The sequence below is a fragment of the Portunus trituberculatus genome, chromosome 10 (genome assembly GCF_017591435.1).
Source record: "Portunus trituberculatus isolate SZX2019 chromosome 10, ASM1759143v1, whole genome shotgun sequence".
Lineage (NCBI taxonomy): Eukaryota > Metazoa > Arthropoda > Malacostraca > Decapoda > Portunidae > Portunus > Portunus trituberculatus.
In genome coordinates this window covers 3,844,083-3,860,132 of record NC_059264.1, presented here as the reverse complement: position 1 = coordinate 3,860,132, position 16,050 = coordinate 3,844,083, and the positions used below count along the sequence as shown (strand labels likewise).

General features: G+C 41.3%; 1 protein-coding gene across 2 annotated transcripts; it reads left to right on the top strand.

Annotated features, from left to right (window-relative positions):
- The first annotated feature begins 1,144 nt into the window (after window positions 1–1,144).
- LOC123501928 (glutathione hydrolase 7-like) lies at window positions 1,145–15,560 on the top strand. 2 transcript variants are annotated; one of them, XM_045251022.1, is made up of 13 exons: window positions 1,145–1,414; window positions 5,434–5,594; window positions 6,063–6,214; window positions 6,683–6,795; window positions 7,644–7,755; window positions 8,549–8,736; window positions 9,346–9,437; window positions 10,472–10,673; window positions 11,478–11,646; window positions 12,214–12,370; window positions 13,083–13,236; window positions 14,194–14,400; window positions 14,874–15,560. In XM_045251022.1, the coding sequence occupies exons 3-13, from the start codon at window positions 6,066–6,068 to the stop codon at window positions 14,942–14,944; spliced, it is 1,614 nt and encodes a 537-aa protein (XP_045106957.1). In that variant the 5' UTR covers window positions 1,145–1,414; window positions 5,434–5,594; window positions 6,063–6,065; the 3' UTR covers window positions 14,945–15,560. The 2 variants fall into 2 exon arrangements, with proteins under 2 accessions (XP_045106957.1, XP_045106956.1); XM_045251021.1 differs by lacking the exon at window positions 1,145–1,414 and adding an exon at window positions 4,392–4,619.
- Window positions 15,561–16,050: the final 490 nt, after the last annotated feature.

Here is a 16,050-nt window from a genome sequence, read left to right as displayed (position 1 = left end):
CAAAAAAACTGCTGGCACGTACGTGTACGCCAACCCATCAATATCAGTGTTAAAAGTCGTGCAACCTGATCGGAATGTGGACTGGAAGGATGTGCCATAAGCATGCAGTATTTGAGTGTCTAGTCCTGAAAATCATACAGCACACCAGATAGTTGACTATGTAGGCTAATGCAAATTTGAAACTGTCTAGCGAGTAAGTTTTACAACGGCATCAGGAAGAAAATTCCTTATAGATACAATTTGATTACAAAAAAGAAAATAATAATAATAAAATAAAAAATCTACCATAGCTCATCAATCGATAGCAGAGAACCGGTAGAACATAAATTTATAATCCCATGTTGCTGTTTGATTAGAGACTTGGAATAAGTCAGATGGTTTTATGACTGATTGATTACGAAGTATCTTCCAGCGTTTATGAGGTCAGAGCGAGTAAGTTGACCTTATACAGAGCACGGTGCTTTTCTGTCTACTGATCCTTATAATTTTGTTTTCAGCCTTTTATTACAAGAGTTCAGTTTGGAAATTAATTGATAGTTCGAATATTTCTGGTCCTCATATTTAAGCTTGCTCATCGTTAATTTACTGTTCCAGAAAGGCGATTAGGCTTTAGGTTGAGGACACTACAAATTGATTATTGCGTTCCAGTATAGTTACTACAAAATTATTGTTTAATTGTAACAAGTGTTGAGCAATGCTAACGATACTCTGAAGTCTAAACGACTTCCTCCTGAAAAGACCATCGCTAGATAGTCTCTCTCTCTCTCTCTCTCTCTCTCTCTCTCTCTCTCTCTCTCTCTCTCTCTCTAACATTCCGGATCAGAATGTAATTAAATAGTTAATGCGAGCGTTTCCAACAGTGAATACCCCAGCAAGATTCACATTACTGAATTTATACCTAGTTATATAATTATTATTACAACGAATATAAGTACAAAATAAATTGTGCCACCTACTTTGCAGTAGTATCAATATCACTGTGATGGCAAACTTCCTTTTTTCTCATAATAATCTAGTTAATGTCATATGGTAACTGTTGCTACTCGGACAGCAAGCCTTTGTCACTCGCCCGCCGGTGACCGGGTGGGCGGTGACCCTTCTCTCGGCTCAGTGCAGCAGCTCATGAGCTCAGTTCTTTTCAGTCTTTTGTGGACTAACTACGTGGCGGTTCAGTAGCTACTACGTACATTGAAAAGTCTCTGGTTGAATTTTAAGTGTTTTTACGATTCTAGTGACTGACAAGATTTCTACACAAAAGAAGGCTCTGGTTGAAGTGACACGTAGGGATTTCACAAGTATTTTCAAAGTTCTAGTGACGAAATAAGAATGCACTGGTGTTTCCACGTCTCCAAATCATGTTTTTTATTGGATTAGAGCCGCAAAACAACCATTGAGGCAAGACTACGTTATCAAAGTGAGTGACACAGTTGTGTAGTTGTCGGGCAAACGAGTAGAAAGGTGGTAAGGAAACCCAGGCTGGGTTTCCTTACCACCTTTCCACTCTTGAGTGACAGATCTCAGATAAACAAGGTGCCTCCCGTGGCATTTTTAAAGGTCTGGGCAAGTTGGTTTAAGCTTTATTGTTCGTTATTTGAGAGTGTTCGATGTTATTTACATATCATTTAGGTGTTTGTATTGATATGGAATAATTATTGATAGAAAACAATTGAGATGACGTTCGGCTCGTCCTTGTTTATCGACATAACTTGCCTTATCTCTCTATTATAGGCCTGTCTTGTCTCAACATGCAGCCTCGTCAGTAGGCTATTATGTCAATTGTTCAGACACAGCTACCGTGGGCAGGTTTGAATTTGGTGAAGGTTTAGATGAGGTGGAGGGGGGGGGGCACCATCGACCATCGCCGCCATTCTGGATACCTCATATCAGCAATATCATTCATTATTATGCGCCTGTCTTGCCACAACATACAGCCGCGTCACTAGGCTTTCATATCAGCTGTTGAGATACACCCGCCATAACCAGGTTTAAGTTTGGTGAATATTTAAGCGCAGTACAAAAGGGGGGAGGGGTCGACCCCTTCACAGTCCCGCCGCCATCTTGGATATATCTGCCCTAGTCCACCTCCTCAGCCAGAATCCTGGATTATTTTCTTTAATTCTTGGACAGTTAATTTGGGGTCAGTAGTAAGATTTGATGCTTTCGACAGGTATTTCTTTGTGTTTCCAGTGTTTTCCGTGTGTGTGTAGGGCGCATTGTGTTGTTGTTGGCGTTGTTTTTGTGCTAAATAAGGGTGGATTTTGGCGCCAAATTTTCAGGACCGTCCAGGAATTTTTTTTGTTTTAGCCAGGATCAAGTTTTTATGGTTTTCAAAAAATAGTTGATGTGTTTTAAAGTGTTTTTCTTCCTAGTCAATGGAATTAATGGAGAGTAAAATTGTTTTCTAACAGTGTTTATGTTCCAATAATAGTTTTGTTGGTACCCCTGTGATTTGTTAATTTCTGGCTCTAACTCACTCTAAAGTGTTGGAAAAGACTGTTCATATGTTTTAAAGTATGATTCATTCCTTTGAAGTCAAAATGGGTGGGTATTTAATTTCTTTAATGGGTGGTCAAGGTTCCAATAATTTAATTATAGTTTTTTTAAAAAATCTTTAAATTTACTGGGGTTTGGAAGCTCTCTGTATTTTAAATGTAAGTTAAATTATTTGCCAAGTGAGAATATATAAAACATTCGGGTCTGGCGGCGTTTTTTCGAGGGGTCATTTTTAAAATTATTTACGTTAACGTATAAGCCCGCCAGGTTGGGCCGGCCCAGGCCAGGGCCATGACGTCATCAATTCGCCAGCTCCGCCGGGCCGTGACGTCACGGTGGCGGGAACTTCCCACAGATGCCTTCCCTTCCTGGTTCTCTTCGTCCGTATGTACCATGATTTACTGTTATATCGTGTGTGTGTGTGTGTGTGTGTGTGTGTGTGTGTTCACCACAGTCGCCTACTCGTCACCCAGCCAGCCTTCCCCATTATGGATCGAGCTCGAGAGCTCATAGACTGATCTTCAGGTAGGACTGAGATTGTGCGTGCGTGTTTGTGTGAGTTGGCCTGTTTTTCATTGGACATAATGTGGTGGTGGTGGTGGTGTGTGTGTGTGTGTGTGTGTGTGTGTGTGTGTGTGTGTGTGTGTGTAATTCACCTCGGTTGCCTGCTGGTCAGTGTGTGTGTGGGTATTCCTCTTTTTCGTTGTATAGATGATGATGATGGTGTGTGTGTGTGTGTGTGTGTGTGTGTGTGTGTGTGCGCGTGCGTGCGTGCGTGCGTGCTTGTGTGAATTGGCCTGTTTTTCATTGGACACAAGGTGATGCTGTGTGTGTGTGTGTGTAATTCCTGTCTTTCGTTGTATTCATGATGATGATGATGGTGTGTGTGTGTGTGTGTTTACGTGAGTGAGTTTGCCTTTTCAATGGACATAAGGTGATATGTTGTGTATTCAAAGTCACGGTTGTCTCTTGGTCACCCAGCCACTCTTACTTGCTGCTAGATGAACAGGGGCTACACAATTAAGAGGTTAGCCTGTTTGCCTAACCGCGCCTTGGATTTAAACCCTGGCCTTCTCGGTAGTGAGCCGAGTTTGTTAACCACTATACTGTGGTGTGTGTGTGTGTGTATGTGCGCGGGCGGGCGGGCGTGCCTGTGCCCGTGAAAAATGTCTCCATCCATATTTAATTAGACATCATCAAAAGTGACGGCAGCTGACGCATCCCCCTTTCCGTAAACGGCTATGACATTAATTTTAGCGAACGTACGTGTGTGTGTGTGTTTCACTGTTTGATCTGCTGCAGTCTCTGACGAGACAGCCAGACGTTACCCTACGGAACGAGCTCAGAGCTCATTATTTCCGATCTTCGGATAGGCCTGAGACCAGGCACACGCCACACAACACACCGGGACAACAAGGTCACAACTCCTCGATTTACATCCCATATCTACTCACTGCTAGGTGAACAGGGGCTACACGTGAAAGGAGAGACACCCAAATATCTCCACCCGGCTGGGGAATCGAACCCCGGTCCTCTGGCTTGTGAAGCCAGCGCTCTAACCACACACACGTGTGTGTGTGTATGTGTGTGTGTTTCGTCTGGTCTTTCAGTGTATAGATGGTGGTACAGTGGTTATAGTGGTGGCAGTGAGATCCTTGAGACATGGTGGTGTGTGTCATGGTACGGTGTGGGGTGAAGGAGGGATGGTGGGTAGCGGAGTGAGTGGTGGTGAGTGGCGGGAGTGTGTGTGCTGTGATGTGCTCTTCACAGCTGGGTGCATGAAAAGAGGGAGGGAGTTGGTGGGTGGGTGGGTATGTACATTTATTTATTTTTCTGAATTATTAGTACCAAGGTATGTAATGTGCTCGTTTTATGTTGATATAGTTATAAGGCAGGGATAGAAATATGGAAGTGGGCAGTTTGACGTAATGTAGCATATTTTTTTGGAACCATTTGAAATTATTTTGATAGAGTAAACTCTAATGCAAAGGAAAAAGAAAATAGAGGTGCTGTTGAAAAGACATAAGAGTTTCCTGACACTTGATCATATCCGTGTTGAGATCTCTGCGTGTGTCAGGCTGTTCCCATGATCCTCACAGACCACACAGGCACCCATGGCTACACAGGTAATGCCGCCCTGTCCCGTCATGTGTGTGTGGCTGGGGTGGTGATGGTGGTGGTGCAGAAATATGAGGTTTTATTGGGTATTATTATGAACAGGTCTTTCGGTGGCTGTGTTTGTTTTATCTCTCTCTCTCTCTCTCTCTCTCTCTCTCTCTCTCTCCACGTTTTTCTTACAGTTAAGCTCAATGTAACTCACCATATTACAGTACCACCACTGCTACATACCACACTATCCTTATAACAGTTACCAAGCTTCAAGTACCCACTTTTATTATTGAGACACGTTACCTTGAGTTTTGTGTACGATTAGACCATTTTATTGACTTTAGGAAGGGTCTATGGGTGTCAGAAGTTTAGTAGCAACAGTCTTTACTATTTTAACCCATTTAGTACTGAGACATTTTTTACCTCGAGTTTTGTGTACGAGTAGGCCATTTTGTTGACATTAGGAAGGATCTATGAAGGTCAGAAGATTAATGGGCACAGTCTTCACTATTTTAACTCCTTCAGTACTGAGACTTATTTTTTATCTTGAGATTTGTGTACGATTGGACCATTTTATTGACATTAGGAAGGATCTATGGAGGTCAGAAGATGGGCACAGTATTAATTCACTATTTTAAATCCCCACATGAGTTTCTAAAGCTTTATAAAATCACCAAATAGTAAGCAGAATGAGTATGGAAACTTGTCATGTCACTGAAGGGGTTAAGGTAATGAATCGTCTCTTATTCCAGTGCTAAATTGAAAGTAACGGTATATGATGATGATAATGAAAATGATAGTAATAGCAACTCCTCTCTACCCCCCCTGTAGAGGAGTCTGTGCTGCGGCCTCACCCCCTCTACTCCCCCAAGAAGCGTCACTGCTGTCATGGGGGCGGCGATGGCTTCACTATCATCTCCACCTGCTTCTTCATCCTCACCATCGCCATCACTGTCGCCCTCATCATTCAGATCTACTACGGGAGTCCTGAGGTGATGATGGGGAAGGTTGTAGTTTCGGGGGTTATGTCAAAGATTTATTTTATTTTTATTTTGTGTTTTATTTATGTGTTTGTTTGTGTTTTTATTTTATTTTGTTTTGTGTTCTTTATTTTTTTTTATTGTTAATTATGTTGTTTTTAGTTTGTGTTATTTACTTTGTTGTTTTTGTTATTTGTTGTTACTTTATTTTATTCATTTTTTTAATTTTTTGTTATCTGTTTTGTGTTATTTTATTTGTTTATTTTTTATTTTGTTTTTATTTTGTTATTTATTTTTGTGTTTTTAAAAGAAAAAAATTATGAAGAAAGATGGATTGAGTTTTCTCTTATGTGCAAGATAAAATTAAACAAAAAACAAGCAAAATAGTGAGTTTTTTCCTTATGTGCAAGAAGAGTAAATAAAACATGATTAAGAAAAAGGAAGAAATAACAATAAACCTCCCTTGATCCACTCCTGCAGGTGATGGCCCATGGCGCGGTGGCCACAGATGAGGAAGAGTGCAGCCGTGTGGGGGCGTCCATTCTGGCGGGCGGTGGTAGTGCGGTGGATGTGGCCGTCGCCTCGGTGGTGTGTCTCATGGTGGTCCACCCGCACACTGTAGGGCCGGGCGGGTGAGTGTGTGTGTAAATGTGTATGTATTAGTAATTAAGTTTGTTAATTTGGTTGTTTGTTGTGCCTGGTTTTTTTTTTTTATATGTAAGAAGGGAAAATTAACCTATGGTAACAAAAAGAATTGAAAAAAGAAAAAGAGAAAAAACCCCCACTAAGATGCCAATTCCCATGCAGGTTCAAGAGAGTAAGCCACAAGAATGGGATAAATGTCTTGAAACCTTTCTTTTAAACAAATTCACGTCATAGAAAGATGGAAATACAGAAGCAGACAGGGAGTTCCAGAGTGTACCTGAATTACCATAATTCGTTCATATATTTGTTTGCATGTTTTTGTGACTGTTTGAGTGTGTGTGTGTGTTTATTTACAAGTTAGTTCACTTGCTTGTTTGTCTATATGTTAGTGTGTATTAATGTTCTTTAATTTGAATGTTCATTTGTATGTCTGTATTTGACGTTCTATTTCCTAGGAGTGGTGTGATGCTGGTACATGACCACAAGATGAACACCACCACCATCATAGACTTCCAGAGTGCCGTCCCTAGTGCCTACAACCACCAGAACCCTCCGCCGGGACCCACAGGTAACCCAGAGCCTCCCTCCTTCCACCCCTCCATGCTGCTACTCTTATCTACAGTGCCTGAGTGTGAAAGTGTCCTGCAATGTGTGTGTGTGTGTTGGGAGAGGTGTAGGTAGGGTGTGATTCAGGTGTTGCTTGTAATATTTAGTTTGTGTCTAGATGGTCTGTTTTTAGGAGGAAGATAGATAGTGTGTGTATGGAAGAAAGAAAGGTATTGTATGTGTGTATGAGAAATGAAGAAAGCTGTTTTCTGTGTGTAAGGAAGGAAGAAAGGTAGTGTGTGTGTGTGTGTGTGTGTGTGTGTGTGTGTGTGTGTGTGTGTGTGAGGAAGATAGAAAGGTGATTTGTGTGTGTTTGAAGAAGGAAGAAGGTATTGTGTGCGTCTATGAGGAAGAAAGAAAGGTATTTTGTATGTGTGTGTGTGTGTGTGTGTGTGTGTGTGTGTGTGTGTGAGAAAAGAAGAAAAGGTATCATATGTTTTAGGAAGGAAGAAAGTGTGTGTGTTAAAGAAAGGAAAGGTTTTAGTGTGTCTGATGAAGAAGGAAAGGTGTTTTAGTGCATATCTGATGAAGAAACCTCTCTATATTTAGCATAACATGTGTCTGAGGAAGAGGTGAGAATTTAGTGTGTCTCAAAGGAAGAAAAAAAATGTAGAACGTATCCAAGAAAAAAAAAATTGGAAGTAGAGTTTGTTTGTGAGAGAGAGAGAGAGAGAGAGAGAGAGAGAGAGAGAGAGAGAGAGAGAGAGAGAGAGAGAGAGAGAGAGAGAGAGAGAGAGAGAAATAATAGATACCTAAGAAGATAAAGATGATAAATTGGTATTGTTGACTTGAAAGCATTGGTCCCCACAGAGGCCAGGAGTGTTGGGGTGCCGGGGCTGCTGCGGGGCCTGGAGCATGCACACCGCAAGTTTGGCAAGCTGCCCTGGGAGAAGCTGATCAACCCAAGCATTGACATTGCACGGTGAGGCACTTGGTACATGTGTTAGGTTGTCATGGGATCTTCAGGCTGTCATGGTGTTGGCAGTGGTGTCAGGCCGTGTCATGGTGTTTGGCTGTGTTGTCATGGGGGTTTCAGGCTGTGTCATGGGGGTGTCAGTGGTGTCAGGCTGTGTTGTCATGGTGTTCAGCGGTATCAGGCTATGCACCATATTCAGAAACACTTCCCTATCTCACTGCGACCATTTTCAAAGACTATAGAGACGATTGGCCAGGTTCTAAAGAGTATTTGTCCTGTAGTAATGCAAAAAATTTCATAACATGTCACTGGAATCACAGGAACATGCTTAAAAACCTGCATCACTTCAACTAGAGGCCCTTGAAAATAGTGAAGGTGCGGTGTGGAAGTGTTTCAGAATATGGGCCTGTGTTATGGTGTTGGCAGTGGTGTCAGGCTGTGTTATGGTGTTGGCAGTGGTGTCAGGCTGTTTTGTCATGGTGTTGGCAGTGCTGTCAGGCTGTGTTGTCATGGTGTCTAATGGTGACTGTGGATAATGATTGGGTGTGAGTGTCCTGACATAACCTATTACTCCTTTTTTTACACCACAAGGAAGTCTTCATTTCACTCATCAAAATCTGTGTGAATACTGATCATCTTTTGAGTGTCCTGTCATAATGTATCTTTTTTTTTTTTTTTTTTTTTTTTTTTTTTACATCACAAAGAACCCTTCATTTCACTCACCAAAATCTGTGTTGACTACTTATTCCTTTCCTCCTCTGTCACACTTGGAGGTTTATTAGGTCTCTCCATCCAACAGACGAGGCTTCAATGTGTCGGCTCAGCTTGAAGATGCCATAAAGAAGCTGAACATCACCAAGTCAAGTGGTGACACACTCTTTGAGCATTTCTTCTTTCCAAAGGGCCACATGCTCAAGAAAGGAGACTTCATTCAGAGGGAGAACTTTGCTGAACTCCTGGACATTGTGGCAGTGCAAGGGGCAAACAGTGAGTGATGTAGCAGCCTTGTGTATATTTGTTTGTATTTTTGTTGATTTGTATTTAGTATTTGTGTATTTATTATTTAGTATTTGTGTATTTATGTCCTTTTTGTGAAGAGGTGAATAGCACATTTTTTCTTTCTCCATGTTGTGGAAGCAGGAGTGCAGGACCTGCTTAAGGTTTTACTATTGCTTTCTTCTGAAGGCATAGCACTACACTAAATTGGGAAATGTAGGGTAACTAAAAAAACATGGGAAAAATGCTTATGTATTCTTGCCACATCTACAACTATGTGTAAATGTGTGTGTGTGTGTGTGTGTGCTGTGGCTATTAAAAATATTGGAAAAACTCTAAATTTTGGTCACATCTAAAACTGTATGTGTGTGTGTGAGAACCATATGATTATTAAGACCAGTGAGTTTAGAATTGCTTTGTGGTTTCTGAAATGCATTAATGTGCCTTACTGTCATTAGTGGCTGTTGTGGTAGTGGTGGTGGTGGTGGTGATCATCATCATAATAATAGTAGTAATTGTTGTAGTAGTAGTAATAGTAGTAGTAGTAGTAGTAGTATGGTGAACCTACTGGTGATCCTGGCCTCTGTGTTCCCCTTGCAGCTTTCTACAATCTGGACTTTGATCACGACAACATCAACGCTATGCAGGCTGAGGGCGCTGAGATCCAGGCCAGGGACTTCAGGGCATATCAGGTGCTTGCTTCACTCTCTCTTCTCTGACAAGGCTTAGGTCAAATAGATAAAAGTGAGCTGAGTTGTAATTTAAGGGCATTTTATTGTAATGTATGTAAGATCTAGAGTGACAGGCAGTTAGTTTATTGTCTTTATCAATTATATGTTAAGGCGGCGTCACACTAGCACTTTTCCGTCTTCTTTTTCTGTCAATTTTCTGACGACTGTCAACTTTTGCAGACGGTGGCCGTCACACACAAGCTTGCTTCCGCCTTTGCTGCGCTTGTCGATTGTAAACAAACATGGCTTCTCATTCACCCTGGCAAGCCGCGGCTTTTTTGCACCTTATAATGTAATCAGCTGTTCTGTGATCCCAAAGGCAACGGTGACCTCTAATGCTCTCTATGAGAAATTCGTCAGTGTGTTTTGTCTACTGCTCATCTTGGCTAGCTACTTGGAAGTTGCCTTGGAAATATTCAAAAGCGTCGCACATTCACACTCCCCTGGAAATGTACACAAACAACTGAGGAACTTTTCATTGCTAGGCTAGAAGAAAAAAAAAATATGTATACAAATATATTTTCATCAACTCATCTAAATTTCTTATGATAATAGCATTCTTCCATTTAACAAAAAAAATATTTTTCTAATAAAAGTGTTGATTAGAAGCCATAATTCTTATTTTGACTAAAAATTGGCACTAGACGAAAACGATGCGTTCCGTCTGACTAAAGACGACGAAAAGAGTTGACAGAAGAGTAAAAAAACGACGGAAATCGCCTGAGACGACGGAAAAAGTGCTAGTGTGACGCCGCCTTTAGTTTCATGTCAATAAGTTATCATTGTCATCATTTTCATTTAACGTCTGCATTTTCCCATTTAATTTCATGTCAGTAGCAGTATAATTAACTCAAACAATACTTACGTCAAACAAATCAAGATACAAAAGTGTGAAGAGTGGTAATATTTAGGGCATTTTATTATAACATGGCCAGTTTTCCATACTAAGTAAAAAAAAGACATGACAGCCATCCCCACATCTTATCTGTGCCCAGGTGCAAGAGTGGCCCAGTGTACAAATGACCCTGAGAAACCACACCATCCACACCTCTCCAGCCTTCTCAGGGGGGGCACAGCTGCTGGCCGCCCTGCACCTCCTCAAGCACGCCAACATCACCACCACCACGCCCCAGCACCACCTCTACCACACCTTCATCCAGGCCATCCGCACCAGCTATGCCTACCTCATCCACCTCGGTAGGTCTGCCACTTTGTTCTTAATAAGGTTCAACAAAGTTTCTTCTATCATATCCCAAGGCAAGTCAAAGCAAGACAGCATTTGTTTATAGAGTATCTTAAACGTACTATTACTTTATTTATCTTATCCTGAGAAATGTTAAAGCAGAAAATAGCATATGTTTGTATTTTCAACTTTTTTTTTTATGGAAGAGGGGAAGTTGGTCAAGGGTGACAAAAAATAAAAAAAGGCCCTCTTGATTGCTAGCTTCCTTAAAGAGTGATAGAGTTTGCCAAATGTCTGAGACAAATGTCTTGAAACCTCCCTCTTAAAAAAAGTAGTCATAGAAATACAGAAGCAGGCAAGGAGTTCCAGAGTTAACCAGAGTACTGGTTAACTCTTGCATTAGAGAGTTGGACAGAATACGGGTGAAAAGAAGAAGAAAGCCTTGTGCAGCGAGGCTGCAGGAGGACAGTCGGCATGCAGTTAGCAAAATTGGAAGAGCAGTTAGCATGAAAATAGTGATAAAAGATGGTAAGGGATGCAACATTCTGGCGGTGAGAGAGAGGCTGAAGACAATCAGTCAGAGGAGGGGAGTTGATGAGATGAAAACTATCATATCTTGTATACTCACACAACACCCTCTTTATGGGAACTGAATATCTATGAACTATGGAAAAACAGTATAATTTTTGTATCCTGAGTCTGGCATGAACACAGGGTTAGTAAACAGAACAGAGCCATGACAGGATTATGGAAAAATAGACAAACAGAACAGTCTTGCCGAGGATTATGAGAAAACGGACATGACTTTTTGCTTGCAGGGTTGGGCGTGGAGGCAGGGCTGACGAACAGGACAGAGCTTGAGACGGAGGAATTGGATGCTGAGTTTGATGGGGAGACAGACACCCCGCTGCCCCGACAACTCCCTGAACAGGCTGGCTCCCCTGTCTCTGTGATGGACACCTTTGACCAATATGTGGCTACTGTTGTGTGAGTGCTCCTGCTGCTGCTGTTGTTGTTGTTGTTGTTGTTATTATTGTTGTTGTTACTGATTTGTTGTTTTATTGTGTTGTTATTTCTCTTGTTAATGCTTCTGTTATTACTGTTTTTCCTAGTATTGCTGTTCTAACCACCAAATAAGCTACAACATTGCCATTTCATTTACTTCCTTAAACACCTAAACAACTATAACTATAACTACAACTACAACTACTACTACTACTACAACAATAATGGAAACAACAACAACAATAATTACTAATTATTACCATCACCACCACTACCATCACCTCTCAACACAGACACACACACACACACACTTGTAGCTGAAAACACTCAAACAATACCCACTCCCTCCCAAAGCTCCCATATACACACAGCACCATTTTCACAATCATCACTTTTGTTTGCTAGCTTACCAACAAAAGTACTTCAGCTGCTGTTTTTTTATTCGAGAGGGTACCAAGAAAAAAAAAAGAATGGAACTGGTTAAGTCATAGGGGCAGTTCCATAGTACTTTTGTAAGCTACCCATCATGAACTTGTATTCCAACAACAGAGGCCTGGGCACACACTTTGGTTCACGCTACATGACTCGACACGGCATTCTCTTCAACAACCACCTGAGCAACCTGAGGGCCACAGCAGGAGCAGGGTATGTCCCAAGCAGGCCTGTCACCTCCTACACCCCAGTGGTCATCACCGATATGAACCGGGTGAGTGTCTATATGTGTCTGTGTGTGTTTGGGAAGGTTTGGTCAGTTAGATTAGGTTAGGTTAGATTATTTGTGGTGTAAGGAAGCTTTTATGGGTTTAAGTGGAGGAAAGTGTAAAGGAAGGAAGGTAAAAGTGTAGGTAAGGGATGATTTAATGGGTTAGGTTAAGTTAGGTTTGGTTAGGTTAGGGTAGGTTATGTTAGTCTGAGTGGAAGATGTGAAGGAATGTCAGCATGAGTGAAAGGGGTTGAAGGTTTGTTAGATTAGAAATTAGTTTTTTGTGTAGGTTTAGTTATATGTGTGGTGATGATGGAATTTTTAAAGAGTCTGGATAGAAGGAGATCTGAAGAAGGAGGAGGGTAAGAGTGAAGTCAAGGGAAGGAAAGTTTGGTGGGTTAGAAATAAGTTAGGTTGGGTTAGATTATGAGTAAAGTGATGAAATTTATAGAGTGAGTGGAGGAAGATGTGAAAGAAGGAAGGGAATAGTGAAGGGAAGGAAAAGATTTAGTGGGTTAGAAATGAGTTGGTTGTGTGGGTTTGGTTATGTGTGATGAGAAGAATCTTTTTAATTAAAGAGTCAGTGAAGTAATGTGAAGGAAGGGGAGTAAAAAGTGAAAAAAAATAGACTAACCTTTATGTATCTACTTATAAAACAGTACAACTTATTTCTTTGTGTGTGTGTGTGTGCGTGTGTGTGTGTGTGTGTTGGTAGATCTGTGGGCCGAGGGTGGTATTGTCCAGTCCAGAGGTGGGGGCGGCGGTGCAGGTGGTGGGGCAGCTCATCTTCAGGGACCGGCCGCTGATTGACGCCATCAAGCAGCGCAGAGTGACGGTCAGCGCAGACAACAACCTGGTGCTGGTGGACGGTGAGTGGCAATGTCTTGGTGTTTTTGTTTATTCATTCATTAGATTTTTAACAAGACTTGCTGAGCATACAAAAAAAAATAGGGGGAAATGAAAGTCTATTTAATTAATTACTTCAAAAATCATTGTTCATAGATAGAAAGAAAAGAATTCAATGTTGTTTTTGCTGTTGCTCAGCTACTGAATGGCTGAAAAAATTATAGTAAACGTAACTGAAAAATTATAGCTGGTCATGGGAAAAAAATGTCTTGCGGTGAAACAAAACGTACAGAAAGTATTATAGAATGACTAAAGAGTGCGTGGTGCTTTATCTTGGCCGCAGTGTGTTAGAATGCCAGCCCGGTATGTAGATAGATAGATAGAGATAAACATTCTGTAATCCAGTAAAAAAAACATCATAGAAAAATAAATGAGCTATACCAAGTGACCTGAACTCATTTGAGAAGGAGGGAGGTTTCAAAACCATTCATTTGGCTAACCCTCTCAGACCTGCTTGGGAACTGGCATCTAAGTGGGCCTTTTTGTTCAGCCATTTTTGTTGCTTGTTGCCATAAAAGAATTAATAAAAATCATAGAAAGACAATTGAGCCATATCACCAACACTCACCACAACACCACTAACACCACATCACCAGCAACACTCACCACACCACCACCAACACATGACCACAACACCACTAACACATCACCACATCACTAGTAACACTCACCACAACACCACCAACACATCACCACTAACACATCACCACATCAGCAACACTCACCACAACACCACCAACACATCACCACATCACCACCAACACTCACCACACCACCACCAAAACTCACCACAACACACCACCATCAACACATCAACACTTACACCACCACCCACACTCACCACATCACCATCAACACCACTCACCACCAACACTCAACCACAAGACCACACTCACCACAACACCTCACTGCCACCCTAGACCTGCGGAGTGATGAGGTTGCTCCGTTACCTGGCGACGTGAGGAACTACCTTGAGGCGCAGAACAACACACTGCGCATCCTGTACCCGCCCTACGCTGGTGTCAACGGCATCACCAAGGACAAGGACGCCCTCACTTCCTGGTCAGACTCCCGGGGCGGTGGTGTGGCCCATCGCTTAGAGCCCCCCGTCAAGCCCAAGCCAGAGGGTGAGTATTGGGGTCTCATTCACCTCTTAAGATTTTTTCAGATTTTTTTTTTTTTTTTTCATGTCACCTCACATCCTATCACCTCTTTCCCTTTCATTTCTTCGGGGATTATTTAATTTAAACTACCATTCCTGTCATCTAGTTAAATTAATCCTGTGATCATCTCTTTTCCTATCATCTCTTTCCATTTAATTTCTTGGGTGTATTTCATTTTAAACTGTTATTTCCATCACCACCTGTTCTGTTATTCTATTCGTCATCTCAATTTCTATCACCTCTTCTCATTTTAAACTACAATTCCCATCATCCCCTGTTTAATTGTTCCCTAAGTCATCTCAGTTCCCATTCTCATTTTAAACTATAATTCCCATCACCTTTTCAATTATTCTCATGGTCACCTCACTTCCCATCTCCCCATCTTCCCTCTATTGTGTTCCTCTAGCAGTTTTTCAATGCGAACTCTTTTTTTCCAGAGACACAAACACCTCCTCCTACTCCGCCACCTGAGGTTGTCACACCAGGGGAGCCGCAGATGATGCCCTAGTGGTGGGTTGGCTGATCTGAGTTCCACAGTGGCGTCGCCATATATATTATCTCCATTTTTAGCAACATCCTGAAATCATTACCTTTGTCAAACTCATTCATTTTTCTACCTCTCTTTTTCATTGTTGATTTAAGGGTATAAAAAGAGATAAAATAAAATTGTGGTTCTTTTTGGTATGTTTTATCATTCAGTATTCTTGTAATACCCTGGACACCTTAAAAATTGTGATATTGAGGACCAGGCTATCAGTAATCATGGGTGGCACTGAGAGACGACAGCCTTTCAGTGACTGTTGGTTGTGGCCACACCCAGCGATCTGTCCTACTATTTATACCTTACTTTCATTGTGTTAGGCTCTCTAGATTACAGATGGTTTTATAACAAAATGTTATGTATATATAATTTTTAATAGTTTTCTTTGTTAACAACTTTCCGGTGCTTGATATAATATTTAGAGTAAAGATATTGTATAATTTTTAAGATGTTAATTATTGTATTTATTGAGTATCAGAGATTGTAACCTTTCAACCATTGAGTTTGAAAGTGTTGTCTCTGATAAACTATTAATGTGGTATTAAAATAAATGTTTAGTGTAAAATTTGTTACATTATTTGAACAGTTCTTTTAGTATCCTTTCATTTAGTGGTAACTGGTGTGATGGTGTGCTGCAAGGTGGGACAAGTGACAAGACACTGGGCTGAAACATAAAACATCACCTGGCTCTACTGTTTGTAATTTCTGACTTGTATTGGCTGTCTGGAAATGAGATATTTGGATGATGATGAGGGTGATAATGAATGATGATGGTGAATAGATGCCGCTTGAGTCGAAGTCGCCCCTGTCCTCACTACCGCAGCTGCGGGAAAAACGCATCGCTTCCTGTGAATCTGCTGCCCATTTGTATGGACGCATTGTGCATGGTACGGCAGTTGTTTGAAAGGATGGACAGTAGAATGAGTATGCACTTTGTGTAAGCATGGATGGTGAGTGTGATGTTCTCTGTATGATGTGAGTAGTGGTGTGTATAGTCAAGTGTGCAGATTTACGTTGAATTCATGTAAACTATAACGTCACTGCAACGTAGACAACGTGGTTGGTATGTAGTG

Coding starts and splice junctions, on each gene's coding strand:
- LOC123501928 (XM_045251021.1), top strand. CDS start 4,580: ATGATCCTCACAGACCACACAGGCACCCATGGCTACACAG. Junction 4,620..5,433: donor AGGCACCCATGGCTACACAG/GTAATGCCGCCC, acceptor CCCCCCCTGTAG/AGGAGTCTGTGCTGCGGCCT. Junction 14,401..14,873: donor CGTCAAGCCCAAGCCAGAGG/GTGAGTATTGGG, acceptor CTTTTTTTCCAG/AGACACAAACACCTCCTCCT.